A 20418-nucleotide genomic window follows, 5' to 3' on the forward strand; every position below is an offset into this window, starting at 1 on the left:
CAGCACTGGCTTCATGGGAAACCTCTGCCGGGAGGTTTTCTGTGGATGTCCATTTGTAAAAGTCCCACTGAAACTCACGTCCATTTGTCTGTTTGAAGAGGCCACAAGTTTCATTTTCACAAAAAAAAAAAAAAAAAAAAGATTCAAACACGCAGCACAAAAAATTGAAAAAAAACTAAAAACGTTTCGGGCCGGAGGCTGGGTAAACACTCACAAAGATTTTTTGTAAGAGAATGCCGGGGGGGGGGGGGGGGGGGGGGGGGGGGGGGGGGGTTAGCGTCTGATTGGTTGGTTGCTGCTTCCTCAGAACAATACTGCCAGTGGGTCATTCAAAGCACTGGCAGGACGCTAACGGCCTACCACAGCATTTGTCCTGGTGCGGAACGGAGTTCATGTACAGCCATACGACTAAGTCAAAACGATAAGAGGACTAGGTTTGGTTTCTCCTGCATCTGCTCCAGATCAATAAGGTAGATCAAATCCCGTTGTGATCATCACTAGGCTCCTGATCCTACTAGATAAGAACGTGTGGAATATGAGTCCAGTCAAGTCAGTTGGGGTCGCAGCTGTCGATGTCAGTTGTCATCCACCTCTGAACACTGGATGAAACAGGTGTTGTCCTTTGCTAATACAGCGTTGTCCAGTTTAATCCGGTCTAGACCAGTCTGTTGTTCTTCGGTGAATTCCAGTCTGGTTGGATCCAGCCGACTGCAGACCCGAATCATGTAGTATTTGCAAACATGTCCGAAGACTGTTTTAACCTGTTTAAGCGCAGCAGATGGGTGAAGTTTAGTCTGGCTCTAGAGTTCAGCTCGTTATTGGCCTAAACTGTAACCTTTTCACCTGAAGTGGCAAACTCCACACATCTGGCACATTCACAGACTAGACGCATTTGCAAACGCAGGCAGACCCAGGTCTGGTCCAGGGCTTAGACGGCGACAGTGCTGGGTACCTCCTCGTAGTGAATGATAAAGTAGGGGTAGCTCTGGTCATCGTTGAAGATGACATAGATCTGGGGGTCCACCCAGTTGTCCACACAGGAGTCATAAAGGTCACTGGAGGGGTCACGAAGGTTGATGGGTGGAGGTCGCCGCATGGAGGGATTTCCTACAGTAAACCTAAAAATATAATAAACACAACAGAGACAAGGTTAGTAATGTGGTCTGGACTATATATAGTGTCGACGAGAAAGCAATTGTCTTTATATTTGCATGGTACAACCGATTTTAATTCAGTTCTGCAAGTCTGGAGTTACAGAAGAATAATTTACCATTCAAAAGTAGACTTGTAAATTCGATGACGACAAGATTGCAGCTGCTCCTCCTTAAATAATATTAGCATATGCTGTATGTGCATGAAAAAGTATGTGTTTGTAAGTATAAGAAATGAGCCAGTGCATTGTAACCAGTGTTTTTTCCTCTCTTAAATATTAATTTCCCAATCACAAGACCAGTAATCCATCACTGTTTGTTCCACTTTCTCTGGGGTTCATGAATAAAACATATTCAAATGAGAACATGTTCAGCTACAGACAGAGTGGATGGGTAGAGGCGTCACACAGCCGATGGGCCAGATACGGCTTCGGACCGGAGAGTTAACCGCACCACGGGAAGCTTCCCTATTGGTCGATACCCCCTGCTCAGGTCTGGAAGCAATGTCTCCGCCGGTGCCGTGGAACACATTGAACACATTGAACGTGTGTCGTGTGTTTCCACACCATCCTCCGGGCGCACCGCAGACTGTCTGCTGCGCCATAACAAAAGTGGAGATGTATGTTGGCTCCAGCCAAATCAGCCATTTTACATTTGTGGCTCTAGATTTGACTTGCATTGTAAGGAATGGGAGTCACATGACGCACAGCATGACTGAATGATGGCTTATGGAAAAATAACCCTTAGGGATTTCCATGATCCAAATTAATTCGGATATATTTTGTAAATGTTTTTTTGAAAGGGCTAAGAGCGAGATAGTGATAGCATCAGAAGGTGCTGTTGTTAATGCAGAGGTATGTGCTGGAGGGAAGAGGCTTGTCAAACAGCTCCGATGGAGACCGTAAAATATGAAACCCAAATAAAACTGGAAACATGAACTAACTTGCAGCTTCAAACCGAAGCATGACGTGTCCTAGCTGAGCTATAACACTGACAAAAAGAAGAATTAAACATATGATGCCGCCAATACTGAGAAGTTAGGAGGTTCAATATCCCATTAAATATATTGAGAGCTGTGAGTGTAGTTTATACAGAGGAAACTACCCCGTTAATATCTCTGGTTGTATTGTTATTGCTAGCAATGCTGTTAGTGCGATCATAAAAAAAAAGAAAGACAGTTGAATTGACTGCATTAGCCAAAACCTAGAATCTATAGTTGAACGTTAGAAATATAATATATCACAATATTATTTATATATATATATACACATATATATACACACACACACACACACACACACACACACCTAGATACATACACACAATGACTTAAAAAAACCCATTAAATCCATAACACCAACCCCCTAATAAGACATGAAAAGTCCCGTCCATAATCAAAAGAAACTAAAATGTCTCCCACTATCAACTACTGCGCCCACACACACCTGCCAGTGAGGACTTTGGCCAGGAACATGCAGTGGACTCCTTTGGGCGAGCGCTTGGAGAAGTTGTGAGAGTAGACGGCCTTGCGGGCAAAGTAGGAGCCCTGGCCAAACATGGTGGCGTGTTTGCCGCAGACTCGGGGGTCGAAGTTGTGCTTGCAGATGCCCTCCACCACGTCAGCCGAGGTGCCGTGGAAGAGGTGGCGCTCGCTCAGCAGCCGGTCCATCTCCGACATACGCCGAGACATGTACTCCTTCTTCCTGTTGGAGCAGAAAGGGGCCGAAGGTGAGATTTGTTGATGATGAAAAACATAATAAAGTTATAAACAAACCCCCTACTCTTCATTCTCTATTCGATGAGGCTGATGCACTGTGAGAGAATTGGTAAACAGCTGGGAGAAATCCTGCTCATTCTATTGTTGAAAAGTTGTGACCACAGCCTTGTTTGCTCTAAACCGGTTAAGAACATTGGGCCTAATCCGCTTCATGAGCAACACACACACGCAACTCGTTTGATGTGAGCATGCGGAGGTGAAAGCGGCTCGAGCCAGAGAGGATGTGACCCGGGCGTGACCATGGCCCCGCTGCCTGTGGCTTGACACAGACAGACTTTGATGCATCTGGGCAGGATGACTACCTTTAATATGAGCAACCAGCAATCTCATCAAGTAGCACACAGCTGGTCCCTCTCCTCCTTTTCACATTCTTTCTCATTCATCCTGTGCTTGTTGTTAAGAGATGTTCTTATGCATGTTTTTGTCTGCGAGCAAATATGCAGCTGTGTCAGATATAATTTGAGGTCAACAACAGAAATCTGTATGACAAGAGTACATTTTGAGCAAAATATGTGAAGCTGGGGCCAATTAGACCCCAAATCATTTAACATGAAACCGCACCACACTAATATTTTGGTACAACTTTAGCACCACTTTGGGTTCCTGATATCCTCTAAATATAAACTTATTCCTATATGCTTCTAAACTAAATACTATCTTCACAATCACGAATGCGTTAAAGTTGTTATATATATATATATATATATATATATATATATATATATATATATATATATATATATATATATATATGCCACTTGCACCACACAGCATGTAAAGGGAAATTAAAAGAATCGAAGCTGGTCACTCAGACCCGACGAGAGCAAACTGTCTGATTGAAATGTTTCCTCTGTTTTGTTTTGAAGATTTTTTGACGGTTAGATTAACAGAGGATGTCTCCAGAAATGAGCAAGTGGCTCACCTCTTGTACTTCTCCCCATGTTTAATGTAACATTGATTAAATAAAGAATCTAAAAGAAAAAAAAGTGTAATTGGTCAACTTGTGCTGTATTCAAATCATGTCGAGTCAGATGTATTAGTTATGAAGCTGCACGTTCCTCTAAACATCAGACCGATCAGTCCTCTCTGTGCAGGCAGCAAAACGAGACTTCATTCTTTAGAAACCTATTTCGAGAATGCATAACAAATATATATATATATATATATATATATATATATATATATATATATATATATATATATATATATATGCCACTTGCACCACACAGCATGTAAAGGGAAATTAAAAGAATCGAAGCTGGTCACTCAGACCCGACGAGAGCAAACTGTCTGATTGAAATGTTTCCTCTGTTTTGTTTTGAAGATTTTTTGACGGTTAGATTAACAGAGGATGTCTCCAGAAATGAGCAAGTGGCTCACCTCTTGTACTTCTCCCAGAGAAAGGGGTTCTGCACACGCTGGATCTTGAGGATCCTAAACTTGGTCTCCGACACCGTCTTGTGGAAAAGGCTGTACACCGTCCGGTAGCTGCGGTCTTCGCGTGACACCGGCACCTGCAGGAAGTCCTGGCTCATCGTCATGGGCAACCATGTTTCCGGAAAAAGGCTGGGTGGGTTGGTGGTGGTCGGCGAGAGGGGATGCGACACAGTGAGATCCATGGACAAGGAGGAGGAGGAGGAGGAGGAACAGGGGAGGGGAAATGAAGAGAGGCCGCCCAACGTCCTAGAGAGAAATAGAAAAGGTGTCAAAATGATTGTGAATTCAAAGGAGGATTTCTGTAATGTAGTACTTATGATAGGGATCAATTGTTGAGGACACTTCCAATTAATTCATACAAATGACTTTTGCTGGCATGGAGTCAAGTTTGAAGTCAGTGCTCAACCTTGTGTAAAAATGTGACATTTGATAACTAACAAGGATACACTTTAACATACATGTAGAATATTATAGCATGAATGGTTTGAATGGAGGGATCATTTTCAGCAGCTAAATTCCACTGGAAATCAACAACCTCCTATAAACTCAACACAACGCAATCTACAATTAGCACCACATTACACTGCCTAGAATCAATTTACTTTTGTTCCCCACCATGAACATCGTTATTGTACTTTTCAACTACAGTAGCACAGATCTAAAAAAATATATATGCAAGGATAATTTCTCAAAAGATAAATAAATAACATACAGTCTACTAAAAAAATAAAATAAAACATATATACATTTTTACTATAGAACCAACAGCCTCTTAAAAGTCTTCACATATAGCACAACATGCTGAAACCAGCGATGAGACATGGAGCACACCTGATCGAGGCCGCATCCCAACGTTAAACCAACTGCCTTCCAAAATCATATATCGCCAACTGACAGCAGTGACATCACTGTGGGGCTGAGCAGAGCAGCTCCACAGCAGCTGTCAGCCGCCACCGACCAAACAAACAGCTCAGCGCCAAAATGAAACAAAACAAGACAACGGGGAGGCAGAGTGAGGGACTGACAGCAACGAGACCAAGCGAGAAGGAAGAATAAAAAAAGCCAATTGCAGAGCTGTCAGGAAAAGCGACAAAAAAAGCTATTGTGTCTGACATTTCAGTCAATAACAGTGGTTTGCCTGTCAAGTTATTGCTCTCTAAGTGTAAATGCTGTTAGCCCTATCAGCCCCAAGAGAGCGTGCATATGTGTGTGCGCGCGGCGTCGAGAGACCGTGATCAGTGCGACTCCCGAGTCAGTGCGACAGTTTTTCCTCATTTCTTTTCTCGCTCTCTTTCTCTCTCGTCTGTCTGTCTGGCCTCGATTTCTCCCCGCCAATCGATGTCGCTCTATTCCCCCATGTGTGCTCTGGAGAGATCACAGCACGGCCTGCTGCCGTAAACAAGTGTGACATGAAAAGGGACATAGGACAAGAGGGTGATGGATTCGAGGACAGAAAAGACAGAAAAGGAGAAAAGATTAGGACAGATAACGGGGGGATGGGAAAGATGGCTGAAAATAACATCATCAGGAGAGAGGGATGACAGAAGGCGAGGGAGAGAGAGGACAGGAGGGAGCAAGGGAGAGTGCCAATCAAGCTAATGACTTCTAAGCCAAGCACAGATTGTTCCTGACACACACACATACACTAGATTTAACCAAAAAACAAGTGTTAATGATATTGCTATTTGCCTGCTTTTTGTTCCCATAATGTGACTTTGTGATCACATCTTTATCCTCCAGAGTGATTAATCAAAGCACACCCACACACACCCACACAATAACAACCGGATGAAAAAGTCCCAGGAACAAATCCCTCGATCCAAAAATTCCAGCTTCCCACAGTCCCATTTCACACTCTTTTCACTCAGCAGCTCTGCTCTGCTGTGCAACCAGTCTGGAAACCATTTAGACCACTCTCACTTCCTCTCACTGTGCTCTCCATCTCGCTGTCTCTTTCTTTCTTTCCTGTGTCCTCCACTTCCTCCATCTAATTTCATCCCCCTTCCTTCCATCTCCTGGTCTCCATCTTGTCTCCTCTTGACTGTAAGTCCCTTTAGGAACAGCTCGTACTAGCGCTCGCTCTGTCCGGGACACTGGCAGGCCGCCGCTACAGCAGCCTGCTCGGCAAAGGAAGTGAAACATTCTGCAAATGGGGTGAGATGACTCCACTTGTTTCCAATCTGGTATCACTTGTTTTAGGAATATCATTGAGGCGAGTGCAGCGAGGCAAATCACTTCACTTCTATGAAGAGAAACTGGGAGCTGAAAGATGAAGAAAGTGAACAGATCTCATCTCATTCACAGATTGTTCTCACTAGTTATCAGACAAATAAAATGAAAAAGTATTTCTTTATCGATTTGCTCCCCCTGTTTCGCCTCGCTGTCTATTATCCGTTTGTCTGGTTCAGGCCTGTTTTATTCTACTCTGGTCTGCTCCTGTGTTCCGGTAACTCGGTTTGTTTTGCCAAAACTCAAGTGTTAATATGGGTTTGAAGTGCGGCTTTCTCGCTCATGTGCAACAGCATTGTAATGGATTAAAGGTGAATGTGGTGCTGAGAGGATTTTGAGTATTCAGCCCTGAGTGTGACATTAGCAGTGTGTACCGACCTCTGTGTGCCTGTCTGGCTCCTAACAGGGACACTCACAGAACACAGAGCCACAGGAAGACAGTGTATACTAAAAAGTCAACTGTGTGTGTGTGTGTGTGTGTGTGTTAATGTGCATGTGTTGCCAGGAATTTTATGTAAAATCGAGGACTTTGTTATACTAAATGTTGCTTCATATCCAAAATACGAAATGTTCTCTAACAAGGTTGAGATGTGAGAACTAAACGATCAACTGAGGACTGACTGTTCCGGACACTTGCTTTTAACTAGCAGCTAAACCCTGATGTTTATCAGGATATTTTTGCTGTCCTTCACGGAGGTTAAAGGACAACGCTCTTTTGCATCTAAATAGCTTCCACATCAACGACTCCAGACATGTTTGAAAATGAGCTTGTTGGTCAGCTCGTCCTGTATTTGACGAGATGATTGGCCGAAACAAGAGTCTACAGCCCAATGTCAGCTCACATTAACAATGGTAGCATTGTGATGTTGAGCAGGTATAATGTTCAGCACGTTCACCATCTTAGTTTAGCCTGCTAGCATGCTAACCATGCTAATTAGCCCAAAATACAGCCGTACAGTTCAGTAAAGCTGAGGCTGACGGGAATTAGTCTGGAAGGTATGTTGATTAGTAGTGAACACATTTAAAGAAGCTTTAAATTCACTCTGAGGGGGACATATGTCTCCACAGACTTTTGTTGCAATACAAGTGTTGACTGATGAGTGGGCCGACCGCCAGACCGAGACCGTGGTCCCAATAGCTGCAGCGCTAGAATGGCTACAAACAACTCTGGATTGCTAACACACGGCCAGGACCGATATATGTCCTGACCTCCTTATTTGAAGAGCAAGGCGATAGTGACATCACGTGTTAAATGTCTCCACTTACTGTAGGAGTGGCGTGAGCATCACAGAGGACATGAACGTGGGCCGCTTCTTGATCTGACGCCGGAACCCGAAGACGGCGTTCTGCTGGAAGCCCTCCCTGATGTTGAGGATATACTGGTTCTGGAGCGTAATGAATCGCACCTCCTTAAGACCCCTTGAACTTGCCTCCTCGATGAGCTTCACCACCGGCTGTGTCGGCGAAGAGGTGAAAGAGGACGAAGAAGGAAAGTGGAGAAGGGAGAGGAAGACAAAGAAGAGATTAGACCCAATCATTTATCACTTTATGCAGTTTTGCATTTTCATTCAACTGTGGAAGGAGGAAGGGGGAGTTCGGAGAGGGAAATGTCAGTGAAGTGTGGTACAATGTTCAGACAACGGAAAGCCAAGCTAATAACGACATCATCGTGAAACACAAACAAACACTGACGCACAGATAGAAAAACAGTCAATCTTTACTGATTTGGTTAAATAAACTGCTGGGGGAAGAGCTGTGTGTGTGTGTGTGTGTATAAATTGATCACATCCCAGTGGCTGGACGATCGATCGGTGTGGGCAGAGTTAATGCATCTGGCCTCGTGTTAATAGAGCGTGCGCGCAGACAAACACAACCCACATGCATAATTGCACTGAGTGGCTTACCTCGGAGTATTCCCTCCAGCCAAAGTTGTCTCTGCAGTAGTACTTCCACACTGTGTGACAGCTGGGGGTGGGGTTTGGGTTCGTTGGAGGCGTGGGTAGAGGGCTGGCGGGAGTGGTCAGTCGTCGGACGCGGTCAAACTCCAGGTCACACACTCGCATCGCGCCGAAGTCTAGGGAAAACACACGACCCCTGGAACAAAAAAGTTGAAAACCAGTTAAAAACAAAAAGTATATTGGCACGGTCGGCTAACATGTGGCTGTGGCACGGTGACCTAAATGGTCACAGTTTAGAATCCTATGAAACCTTAATTTCACCAATGTGCTCCGGAGCAAGTCGACCAAACCGCTAATTGCTCACTCAGTATGAGTCACGGAGGGTGACAGCATCAACTACATGACTTAGAGGTCACAAAATTGAAAGACAAAACATTGCCAAAACATTATATGTTACACAAACTGAAAACACTTATGTCATGATTCACACATATATCTTCAATTTTTAAACTTTACTTTTACTTTAGTCTGTCAAGATTTTAACCAGAATGACGTAAGCAAGACTGCCAGGGAATGTGCCATTTTACTTTGTAGCATGATGGTTAAATGAATAGTAACAAAGATACTTCTCTTATGTCTGTGTAGTATATATGAAGCGTAGCTCATTAACTTAGCTTCGTTAATATTGCGTTAATGAATAGTGTTTATAAGTGAGCTTTTGGGGTTTCTACCTTTGGAAAAAGCCAGGTTAGCTGTTCTCACCCGTTTACAGCCTTTATGCTAAGCTAAGCATATTTAGCGTACAGCCCTGAGAGTGGTATCGTTCTTTTCATCTCACGCTCGGCAAAAAAATGAATGAGCTCATTTCCCCAAAATGTCGATGTAGTCCTGCAAAGCGTTGACTCTCATTTTAGCAAAGCTGACATTTCTCCTCTTGAGAAGGCCTCAGTCGGATTCAGCTAGAACAATGATTTATGTAACATGCTAATGTCTTAGCATCTGCTAAGTAAATAAATGTTAGAAACACAGAGCCTAATCTTATCATGTGCATATAACCTCCCTTAACCCCTCTCTGTCTCGACAAGCGTGGGACAAATCCCTGTGTGTGTGTGCGTGTGCATCAGTCTCTCTGCATTAGTCCTCCATATGGCCTCTGGCAAATCCTTTCTGGGTCAGACATACCACTCACATAAATGTGGGCATCATAGACTGGCACGCCATGCCATGGAAGGAAGCCTGACAGAGAGGCAGACACACACACACACACACACAAGCACACACATTCTCACACATAGTCTCACACATATGCCTATCCATCACATACACACATAATCACATGTAAGATTTGCAACACACAAAGGATGCACATAGCCTGAAAGTGTTAATGGCTCATTGATTTATGCCGGGAAACTAATTGGTCGTCATGTCAAAGGTTAGTCATCGGCGAGTGTAGTGTGTCTGTCTGGAAATGAGTGTATGTGTCTGTGTGTGTAAAGCAGGGGTTGTGTTCTGGTAATGTGGGGTGCCTCAGGTTTGTTCTCAATAAAGCACATGAATTACATTATAGATGTTTCCCATCTAAAACACAGAGGAGCTAGCTGTGTGGACCTGCTGAGTTATTGTTCAACAGACTGGAGAAGTGAAACCTCATTTCATGATAGGAACATGTGTGTGTGCTGCTGTATGTAAGTATATCGCTTTGTCTACTGGAAGTGCAATTACTGGTTACTGGAGTTACAGGCGCACACACACACAAATCAGTTTCGGTCAGGAAGGTGATAATGAGAGGTGCTGAGTCACTTTCCGAAAAAAATGAATACTGAATACGTACATAATATTTACAGTCTGTGTTTCTGCTAAGTCACACTGGGACTGCATCCCTACAAGAGGAAGTGAAATAGGAATTGAGCCAGTGAGCACGTGCAGAAACAAAACAGCAACCGAGGAGTGAGTCACCAGGTCACCGGTTTACCAGAAAGACAAGGCAGATGCACAATGCAGATGTCCACAAGTTATTTCTCTCCGAACTGCATTCAAGTGTTCAAGAAACAAAAAAAAAACAAAAAAAAGGTTTCGGTTTCAATGCAAGCAAAAAAATTGAATTTGAACATAAAAAAAAGGCAGAACAGGGAAGCAGAAGAGAAAAGAAGAGTGAAACGGGCGCCACAAGAAAAGACATACAGAAGGCAAGCAAATCAACTGAGAATGTAGCAGAAACAAATTAACTGTGAAAACAGTACATCCTTTACTTCACCTCAGCCTGTTCTCCCCTGCTCACTTTGTTCTCATAATTCTTTCTCTCAAATTTTTTCCGTCATCTTTCTGTTCTGTTCCCTGTTTCACTCCTCCTTTCTCGTTTCTCTGTTCTCTAAACTTCATGTCTGAGAAAAAAGATGCACCTGCATGGCCCTTTCTCTCTCTCTCTCTCACACACATTGTCTCTGTGTCTCAGTACAGAGCAGTTTCTGCCTGCAGCGATGTCATGACGACAAGAGCTTCTGTAAATGTGTGTGTGAACTTCAGAAGGACTTATGAGGCACGTTGCACCCACATTTTCAGGTTTTATTATGAGGAGGTTGTGTGAACTTAATTGTCGCATTTACAAGAAGGCTCCCAACTCCACTGATTACCTTGATCTCTCTCTCTCTCTCTCTCTCTCTTACACACAACACACACACATGTTAAAGAAGATGGCTCTCTAGAAAGGTCAGTCAATGATTTTCAAAGCCTTTCACCGAGTCCTTTCCCCTCCCTCGTTCTCAGACTAGTTTGTGCCGTTGTAAAAATAACATTCCGCCGGTTAAATTAAGTGCACTGAGATTCGCTGCTTTCAAAGTGGAGGCCAATCAAAAGATGGAAAGAGACGCAAGGCACGGTCACTCTGGCAAGGTCGACACTTTCAAGAACCGAATGTCGGGGCTGTTCCAGCTCGTGCAAAAAGCACACATGCGAAAGTCAACAGAAAATGCAAATTGAAAGAGTAGCGCGTTTTAGTTTTACAGGAAAAAGACTTAGACGTTCAAATGGTAAACCCAACTGCTGACTAGGGAGGGGTGTTTGTATGCTAAAGGTGAAAGACGAAGGCCCTTGAGCAAGGACGTGCAAAGAAAATCCACCAAACCGGCTCTGTTCTTGTAGCGGGCAGCTCCCGGGCGTGTGGATCAGTGGTGACTATGGGAGCAGGGTGTTGCTGGAGAAAATGTTTTCAACAGAACCTTTCCCTGGATAAATAAAGGTTAAGAAAACTCACAGCACTGTCCAAATGTATGTTAATCCCCCACACTGCCTTAAGCACACACACACACACACACACGCACACACACACACACCACTTCAAATTTTCTCACGGCTGCACACACACAAGGACCCGCATACCAGCATCAGTCATGCTATTGTGAACGTCACAGGCTGGGAAAAAAATAAAACATGTGCACGTGCACGCAAACTTCATCAAGTAATGCCCTGATAAGACAGTCAGTCAACCAAATCTGCTGACGAAGGCTTCTTCACACACACACACACACACACGACCTTGATGTCATGGGTAAGTGTTATTTCCTCATGTCGGAGCTATTCACTTCCCAGTAATCTATTCAAATGTGCTCCATTTGAGTTTTTTTTAGGGCTCTTAAGGCTGCGAACTACATGGATTCACACAAAGAGAACGAGAACAAGTGTACACGGCTCCAGCGCGTCCTGGATTGTTCCTTTTAAGAGCGAGTACCTGTCCTCCTCTGCTGCACATCGTTAAGCTAACAGTTCAGGTTGTCCTTTCGCTAAGTCCTTTAACCCTCTTTTTTAAATTGTAAAACTCTGAGGGCACAAAACATGAAAGCACCAGCGATGGGATGGGAAGATAACTGAATTTGATATAAAAAAATAACACAGAGACACTTGAAAGGAAAAGAGGATATTGCTTTAGCGCCGAGGACAAACAAGCATTTCCATATCTCTTACACCTCTTTAGGGACCTCGAGGGACAATTGAGGAATGAAAAAGAGGTACAGGGACAGCGAGAAAGGGAGTGAAAGAGGGGCGGGACAAAGAAATGTACAGGACGAAAGATTCAGTCAGGAAAAAGGAGGAAGCAGTGGGGAGGAAATAAATAAAAACAAGATGGAGGGATGAAGGCAGACTCCGAGTAATAAGAGGCAGAGCGACCCAGACCTCGCCCGACTGATTCATGGCATGGACTGTCTGACACGTTATACACACACACACAGTCTGATTATCTTGACACCGCCTATTTTCCCACACGCAAACCAGCTCTCATAGACACAACCATGCTTGAATTTCTTTGATTCGTGACACAATGAAGTAACATGGAATCCCCCACGATATCAACACACCGTGGTGTCAGGTCGCTCTGCCCTCAGTGCTCCGTAACTCTTTATGGCAGTTAATGACAGGCAAGGCTTACAAAAGAGTCTCTCTCAATCACTCTCACACACACACATGAATGTGCTTCGTCATGATAATGTAAAAGAAATCAGAACAAGTCGCCTATAGATATACACCACACACAACACGGTGAGTGTAGAAGATTATCACAGTACAACTTTTAGAAGCGATGACTGCGACATTCATCCTTACTGCTGAGTTCATGACTACGGCGGATTAGCCAGACTTCAATTCCTGCTTATCATATGGATGGGATTAACCTGTGCTATGGATCATACACACATGGGAACAGCTCAGCGCCGAACACACACTAGCATTCGCTACAATAGGCCGCACAAGACATAATCAGACGCAGACACACAAAAATGCCTGTAGGTTTTCTGTCCACTCACTTTCTCTCTCTCACACACGCACAGACACACGGCAGATGATAAAAACGTGCCTGTGTTGCCATACTGACAGTAAAGCTTGTTAAGGCATCTGCTGCTCTTTAGATCGCTAACAATGTTATCATTTGGCTGTGGTAACCATGGTGATACCTTCGCCCTGTGTGTGTGTGTGTGTGTGTATGTGTGTGGACTTGCGTGCATGAGAAGACAGGCTGGACTGCGTCTCTAAAGAACAGTATCAAAAGAGTTCTCACACACACCCAGTGCAACACAAAGCGTCGAGTAAATGACTGAATTGAGTGTGAGCACTTTACTGACTTTCCGGTTTGTCACTCATCGCCTGATTAGATCTCACGAGCATCAAGACATCACTATAATTCCACAAAATGACCACCACCGTTGGGTCCTAACCGTTGGTGTAAATAAACATTGGATTTGGAGAAGACAACACTTTTTTAAAACCAGGAATTAGCCAGTGTTTGCGCTTACTGTGGGTGACTGCGTAGCCACTCAAGAAACCCACATATGTGCGAGTGTCATTTGTGCGTTATGTCTTCACTCTACCATTCTCAGTCAAACCTGTTTTTAGGGTCAGGGTTAGAAAATACTTAAAATACAAAAACAGATTATTGAGAGTATTATGCTGTGGGTGGTTGAAGTGGAATGTTCTCCAGCAGCAGTAACAGAGAGGTTATGATAAAGAATAGCCATGATGACAACATATTTGACAGTGACAGCCCTTACAGAAGGGTGTTTACGGTGTCAGGAACTGTGTAATTAGGTAAGAATTAGTGTGAATTCAGTGATTATCTAGCTCGTGACCAAGGGTGTCAAAATACTTGAAAGACTAATTACCAGAGAATACAACAAACACATTGTTGGGCAAAATGTTTAGTGCACAAAGTAAAGTAAAGTCAAAATAATTATTGTTATAATGACAACAAGTGAGCTAGATGGTCCTGTCTGACTGCGAAAGTGTGACACACTAAACGGGCCTCAGAAGAATTTGGGTTGACACCACCAGGTGCATGTCCTGTTGGTGGAGCAATATGCACTTTGCATAGAGTTTCAGTTGAAAACATGAATCAACAAGTCAAACACACAGACACATACAAATCTTTGTACACAAACGCAAACCTGTGTGTGCGTGTGTAGTGTCAACACAGACATAAACAAAGACAAACACACATGGCTGCTCAAAGGGCTCCGGTAATCATGAAAGACCTGATGATGTGGACGTGGTTGAGGGTATAATGGCTTTAACGCTGTGTCGGTAAGTATTTTACACGGACGGCACTTTTAACTCAATTCAGACAATAATAGGACAAAGACTGTTCAAACGTCCCAATTACATTATGAGACTGTGCCTGAAGTGGACATAGTATAGTTTGAAGGTGGATGTTTACAGCTCCAGTTGCCTTAAAGACTGGAATATAAACAGAATGAACAATAAGCTAACTGTTTAGAACAAGGCGAAGAGCACCCAGGAGTACATACTCTTTGTGCGTGAGTGCTCGTGTGAATGTGCCTGCATACAGTACCGTTTCACAGGAAGCGGTGCATGCTCCTTTATGTCACCCCACTGGGGCTTGCCAAGTGCTTGCATGTGTGTGTGTACATGTGGGTGTGTGTGAGAGAGCGAGAAAAAAAAAGGTTTATCTCTGTCTGCTAAAAGGCGTGCGTGTGAGCACTACAAGCCACTGAGCTTCTCTATGCAGCCTATTCGTGTGAGCGTCTGCGTGCCAAGCAGTGTGTGTGTGTGTGTGTGTACACAGCGGTGTATAACCGAGGGAAGATGAGAAGCTGCCAAGTGCGTCTGTGTCAGTGACCGCACAAGGCAACTGAGGGTCGTGGAAGTTCACAGCTTTCTGCCATAGTTTTGGACGGAGTGCCAGCCAATCACAGGGAGTTTGGGAGCAGGGGGGAAAAAATCCAGTAAATAGATAACCAATATCAGGGCCGGGATATGAAGTGCCGTGAATACGCAAGGGCACAATAGCTGATATGATAGTTCAAACAAAGATGCAGCTACACATTAACTAAGACACGTGAAGGCCAAACCGCACGCACACACGTTCACACATGCATTAATAAACCACATTGATGGTAATAACATCTTTGACAATAACAGGAACATTCATTTGGCTGCAGTCCACGAGCCACACATGCAGAGAACAGCTGTGGAGTCAACGCTTTCAGTTTGTCACTGGTGGTGAAACCAAAGAGGAAGCTTGGGCCGAGGTCTACTGTTTCCAACACTGCGGACTAGAGGTGCTTATCATTCACAAGCAGCCTATCAGCTTACTGCACCATTGTTGCCATGTCACTTGTGTCAAATATTTGTTAATTCATATGTACTTGTGACATGGTGACAATGTAACTACTCAGTGTACTGCTATACTGTTATTCAAGGTATATATGGCATCTTTATTCTGATATTATTATAAATGACATTAGTGCTTGAACTATGTTTTCAGTTCCTTTTTTTGAATTGATTGAATTGAAAGTGAATTGACCCCCCAGAACTTCTCTGTTATGGCTCACCTGCACAGTAAGTTCCTGTATCAAACTGGAGGGCATACAGTATACACAACAAAGGATAACAGCCGATAAAGGTTGCACTGAACTTATAGAAGGATACTTACTGAAACTTGAGCCTGACTTGCTCATTGTCCGGGTTACAGTACAGTCTCTCCAGCTGTTCCTGGGAGTCGTCTGCTATGCTCTGCCACGTCTGATTACTGCTCCTGCGGATCTGCCAGTGGTAGGGCAGGACAGTGTGGTGGTGGGCGCAGTCATTACCGTATACACACTGTCCCTGGAGGAAATCTACACAAATGTCCACTGAGTCCGACTGGTGTGTGTGATACTGGAGCTGCGTGAGCAGCTCAAAGACCAAGTCCAAGGAGGCCTCTTCACTTTTGTCCTGAAATAGCACTCCTTTGTCGGGCTGCAGGAGGAGGGAAAGGGGGGCCTGGACACCGATGAAGTCTTTGACTGGAGGGTTTTTAGACCCAGAGGTTAAGAGGTCATTGCTTGTGATGCTCCCCTCCTGGTGAAGAGCCTGGGGTGCAACTGTGGGAGGTATATCTCGGCTGGGGGTCGTTATTGTCACTGTGCTACCGGCCGCCCGGAGGCCAGGTTTCGGCTGAAAGCAGCGGCTTTCGGGGGGTGTAGGGTCCGTGATCTTGGGTCGCTCCGCTCGCCGCTCAGTCTCCTCCAGCTCCGCAGTAGTATCGGCTATTTCCACGTCACAGTCGCGGGCCATCAGTCCCGGCACCCCGGTCCCGGCTGCGGTGTCGTCGGCAGCACTCGGGTCTTTGAGACACACTTGGCCCATACAGTTCTGTTTCACCACGACCGCTGCGCACAGGTTGCCCGCAGTCCTGCCCGGCTGGTTCCGGGGAACGAACACCCCGTCCCCGGACACAAGCGCATCCGTGCTCAGTAGCGTGGTCAGTATGGGGTCCTCCAGTGCGCGGTGGAGGCATTTGGCGTCCAATTTCCGCTGCTTCTTCTTGAAATATGGTTTCACCAGAGGTATTTTGTCCGGGAGACCCACTATCCGCTGTTCCGTGAAATCTTCCCCTTCGTCCATATTCAAACTCATATCCAGGGAGATCCCAGTCGGCACACCGTCTGTGGATTTCTGGAGAATGTGCAAAGTTTTATCCATGACGCCCTTCCTAAACCACGACAGTCCTGGGAGAAAGAAAAGGGAAAAAGAAAGATGTAGTCATCAAAAGATAACACGCACACACATATAAACCTATACGCTTAGATTCCAAGGTGAAGTCATCCCGTCCTCCATAAAGCGATATGATTAATAGGTTGCTAGGGCGAGCTATTACGCTGTAACAAAGAAAAGAACAAGCCGGTAGACCTTTCCTTAGGGAAGGCAAAGCCCTCGTTTCATCTGCTGAAACGAAACCTGTTTAACATCTCCGACAAAAGCGACACTCTGGTCTGCTCTCATAATGACCCTACAGGGGTAATTAAACGCAAATGGGCCCCAACACGAATAACACAGCGAGAGCCACAATAACGATGAGCCGAAACAGACGATTATAACCCCTCAAATGATTGTTACAGCTTGTTAGCCATGTAATGAATCTCGTTGGGAAAGGCGACGGGTTCACGCAGCTGCTTGCGTCCAGTTACCGAAGCGGAACAATATATATATATATATATATATATATATATATATATATATATATATATATATATATATATATATATATATAAAAGCCTACCTAATCCCTGCTGTAGAGAGCATAGTCGCTAGTTTCAGATTCATTTTATGAAGGGGAAAATATATATAACACCGTAGACTATTTCGCTTCTCACTCCGTGTGTGGGTCTTTGGGCTCTCAGCAACATCACGCGTGCAATTACAGCTGCGTCGCCGAGCAGGAGCGATACCATCACCACTGTAACAAAACCCCTCTCTCTCTCCCGGGACTATATATTTTGATCACGGGAGTCCGATACGCGGCCGCTGCCGTCTACGTGCCCGCTTTCACATGGTTGCGCGAGCAAGTTTGCACGTAGGCTGCTGTCGACACACTCACCCCCACACACACACGCACTCACCCCCCACCCACACACACACAGACAAAAACACAAGGCACTGCGGCGGAGCAGCGACAAAAGATACCCCGAGAGCTTTATTATTTCACCGCCTCGCGACAACTCGTTATAACAAACGTGTCTCCTCCAGAGGAGCGGGGCTGCGGAGTTGAAACGCTTTAAATATATATATAAATAACAAACAACCAGAGAGGCACTGCAGTGTGCTGGCAGGGTGCTCTGCAATAGCGCAGACGAACAACCTCGCTATATTTCTCTCTCTCCGACACAACGAGACGACACCAATTCCCCTACCTGCGCGATAAAGTCCGCCCCTCTCCCCTTGGTCTCGACACTCTTTGGTGGGTTAAATCCAGTGCGTACATCGGCGGAGCTCCGTATCCAGTCTGAAAGTATTAGTATCCGTGTCTGGACTAGACTGTAGTCCGGTTTGGTTTCTCGTGTCCCTCTGCTGCCCCCGCCGCTCTCATGCTGTGTCTCTATTTCATGCTGTCTGTCCCTCTCTCTTTGTATCCTACGTACCGGATAGAAAGGCGCAGGCGAGGAGCAGAGACCGACAAAGGGCGAAGCACAGCTGTGGCGAGCTCTGCCTGCCTCCCGGCTCCGCACAGCCAGGCCCCGCCCCGTAACCTGGTCACAGGCGGGGCTTCGCTTCAAAGACGGCGGGGGGAGGGAGAGAGTCGTCTGGTGGTGATCGGAGGAAGCTGCATGGGGGTTGTGGGGACCCTCCGGGGAGAGGGGGGGGGGGGGGGGGGGGGGGCTCCGAAAGTAGGGATTAAACACGACAAATGTCATTATTATACAACCATTAAGGCAGACCAGCAAGAATAATTTAGATAATGTCCCTAAGTAAAACGAGCAGCCTATTAAATCAACATACAAATACTCCACTTCAAATGCATTCAAGTTTGGGTTAGCAAAGTATTATTATACTTTGTATAATATTAACAGATTCATTTTTTTAAATCCATTGAACCGTCAGTGTGTGGTGTATGCACACTGTCACATTCAATACAGTTCACACAAAGAACCCTTAAACAACAGTAGCTACTTTACTGGGCCGTTTGTGAGTTAGTTAGAGCTAAAGGAAATAGGGTCTTATAACACAGGACCCCTCAAGACGGGTTTCCATGATTAGGTAGCTTAATAATGCAAGACCCTTCTTAGTTGTAGACCTATTTTTTGGTTTTGGGGGCCCCTCGGAGGTCTGGGGCCCAAGGGTATAGTTACCCAGCTTTGTCCGGTTGGTAATTCAGTTTTACTTAAATTAAAGGTACTGTGAGGATCCTTACAAAGGACTACTCTCCCACCAAATGGATTATTTTACAACATGGAAAACCCCAAATACTCTATTTTGTGGTTTGATTCATTTATAATCATTACAACAAATATTACATAGACATTAATAAAGCCAGTAGAAACCACTTATGAAGGATGACATATAAGAAAGTGATGATCAGTATTTTAATGTTGAGGCTGATTTGAGTGGTTTCAACAATAACAATTCATGATAAGAAAACTCCATGGCACTCAAACTATTGTAAAGTCATTAAAGCCAACTCAGAGTTTGCTCTTAGGTCTAACATTACATTTCAATAAAGGAATTTCAATTGTTTACAAAGAGAGTGCCTTGGGGATTTCTTGTGATTTTTGTGTTTACATGTATCTTTATCCAAAGACCACCTCAAACAAGTCTACTGGAGTCCAGGAAGCGCTCCTAACCAAACATCTTTGTCATCATATTTAATAAAAAGTGAAATAAAAAAATGAAGTATCCTAAAATGTGCGGTAAATACAGTGTCATCATTTGTACATACAAGAAATGTGTTAACTCAAATATTTAGTTAATTAAGTCTTGTGTGAAGATGATTATTACTCCTCCCATGACAAGTCTTTTAAAGAGGTGAAACTACATTGGAAACATTTGGATGGATCACAGCAGATTATGCCACATGAGACTAAGCATGAAACCTGTTGAGACATAATTGTAATTACACCATAAGAAGAAGAGAACGAGTCATTTTCTTGAGCTAGTATTTATTGGTTCCTTGGTGTATTTACTAGCCTAACTGTCCTGTGCACTTGATCGGTCACATTTCCACAAGGGAGTGAAATGCTTACTGACATTGCATTGAGTCAGCTTCCCTCTCCTCCCTGTTTTACCAGAAGTAGTTTTTTAGGAACCTGCTGTGCTGCACTGCCTTCCGGCTCAAGTTTCGTTGTGTGCAGACAAGCCTGCTCAACCAAACAGTTTCTAAAAAGAGGATTTCTCGAAAGGGCTGGTCTCTAAGCACAAAATGCAAACCGACCACAGAGTCATATACAGTACGTCAGATCATAACAGAAACAATTCAGGGATATATTTAGTAAGATACTTGGTGTGGTCAGAGTCATAACTGTATGCAATCTGTGTCCAAATATTACTCTATGAAACATCAGATAAGTGGATTTGAAGGTAAGCCTGCTGTGACAGTCACAAGCTGTGTGCTCTGTTATTCCCTTTCAACTGGAATTAGTGACAGACTTTTTTTATAAGAACACCTACG

The 20418-nt window shown here is 44.4% G+C and overlaps 1 protein-coding gene across 2 annotated transcripts; it reads right to left on the bottom strand.

Moving 5' to 3' along the window:
* Window positions 1-263: 263 nt before the first annotated feature.
* tiparp (TCDD-inducible poly(ADP-ribose) polymerase) lies at window positions 264-18484 on the bottom strand. 2 transcript variants are annotated; one of them, XM_034547934.1, is made up of 7 exons: window positions 18167-18484; window positions 15928-16984; window positions 8499-8688; window positions 7861-8048; window positions 4309-4611; window positions 2597-2854; window positions 264-1118 (listed from the first exon to the last, which is right to left on the bottom strand). In XM_034547934.1, the coding sequence occupies exons 2-7, from the start codon at window positions 16956-16958 to the stop codon at window positions 929-931; spliced, it is 2160 nt and encodes a 719-aa protein (XP_034403825.1). In that variant the 5' UTR covers window positions 16959-16984; window positions 18167-18484; the 3' UTR covers window positions 264-928. The 2 variants fall into 2 exon arrangements, with proteins under 2 accessions (XP_034403825.1, XP_034403826.1); XM_034547935.1 differs by lacking the exon at window positions 18167-18484 and adding an exon at window positions 17630-17851.
* Between the last annotated feature and the right edge of the window lie 1934 nt (window positions 18485-20418).

This window comes from Cyclopterus lumpus, chromosome 13 (assembly GCF_009769545.1).
Source record: "Cyclopterus lumpus isolate fCycLum1 chromosome 13, fCycLum1.pri, whole genome shotgun sequence".
Classification (NCBI taxonomy): domain Eukaryota; kingdom Metazoa; phylum Chordata; class Actinopteri; order Perciformes; family Cyclopteridae; genus Cyclopterus; species Cyclopterus lumpus.

Excerpts from the sequence above, each read along its gene's own strand:
- tiparp (XM_034547934.1), bottom strand. The coding sequence starts at position 16,958 with ATGGATAAAACTTTGCACATTCTCCAGAAATCCACAGACGGTGTGCCG. Across the intron at positions 8,049-8,498 it reads GCTGGAGGGAATACTCCGAG|CCGGTGGTGAAGCTCATCGA; the intron begins GTAAGCCACTCA and ends TCGCCGACACAG. Across the intron at positions 1,119-2,596 it reads GCCAAAGTCCTCACTGGCAG|GTTTACTGTAGGAAATCCCT; the intron begins GTGTGTGTGGGC and ends TTATATTTTTAG.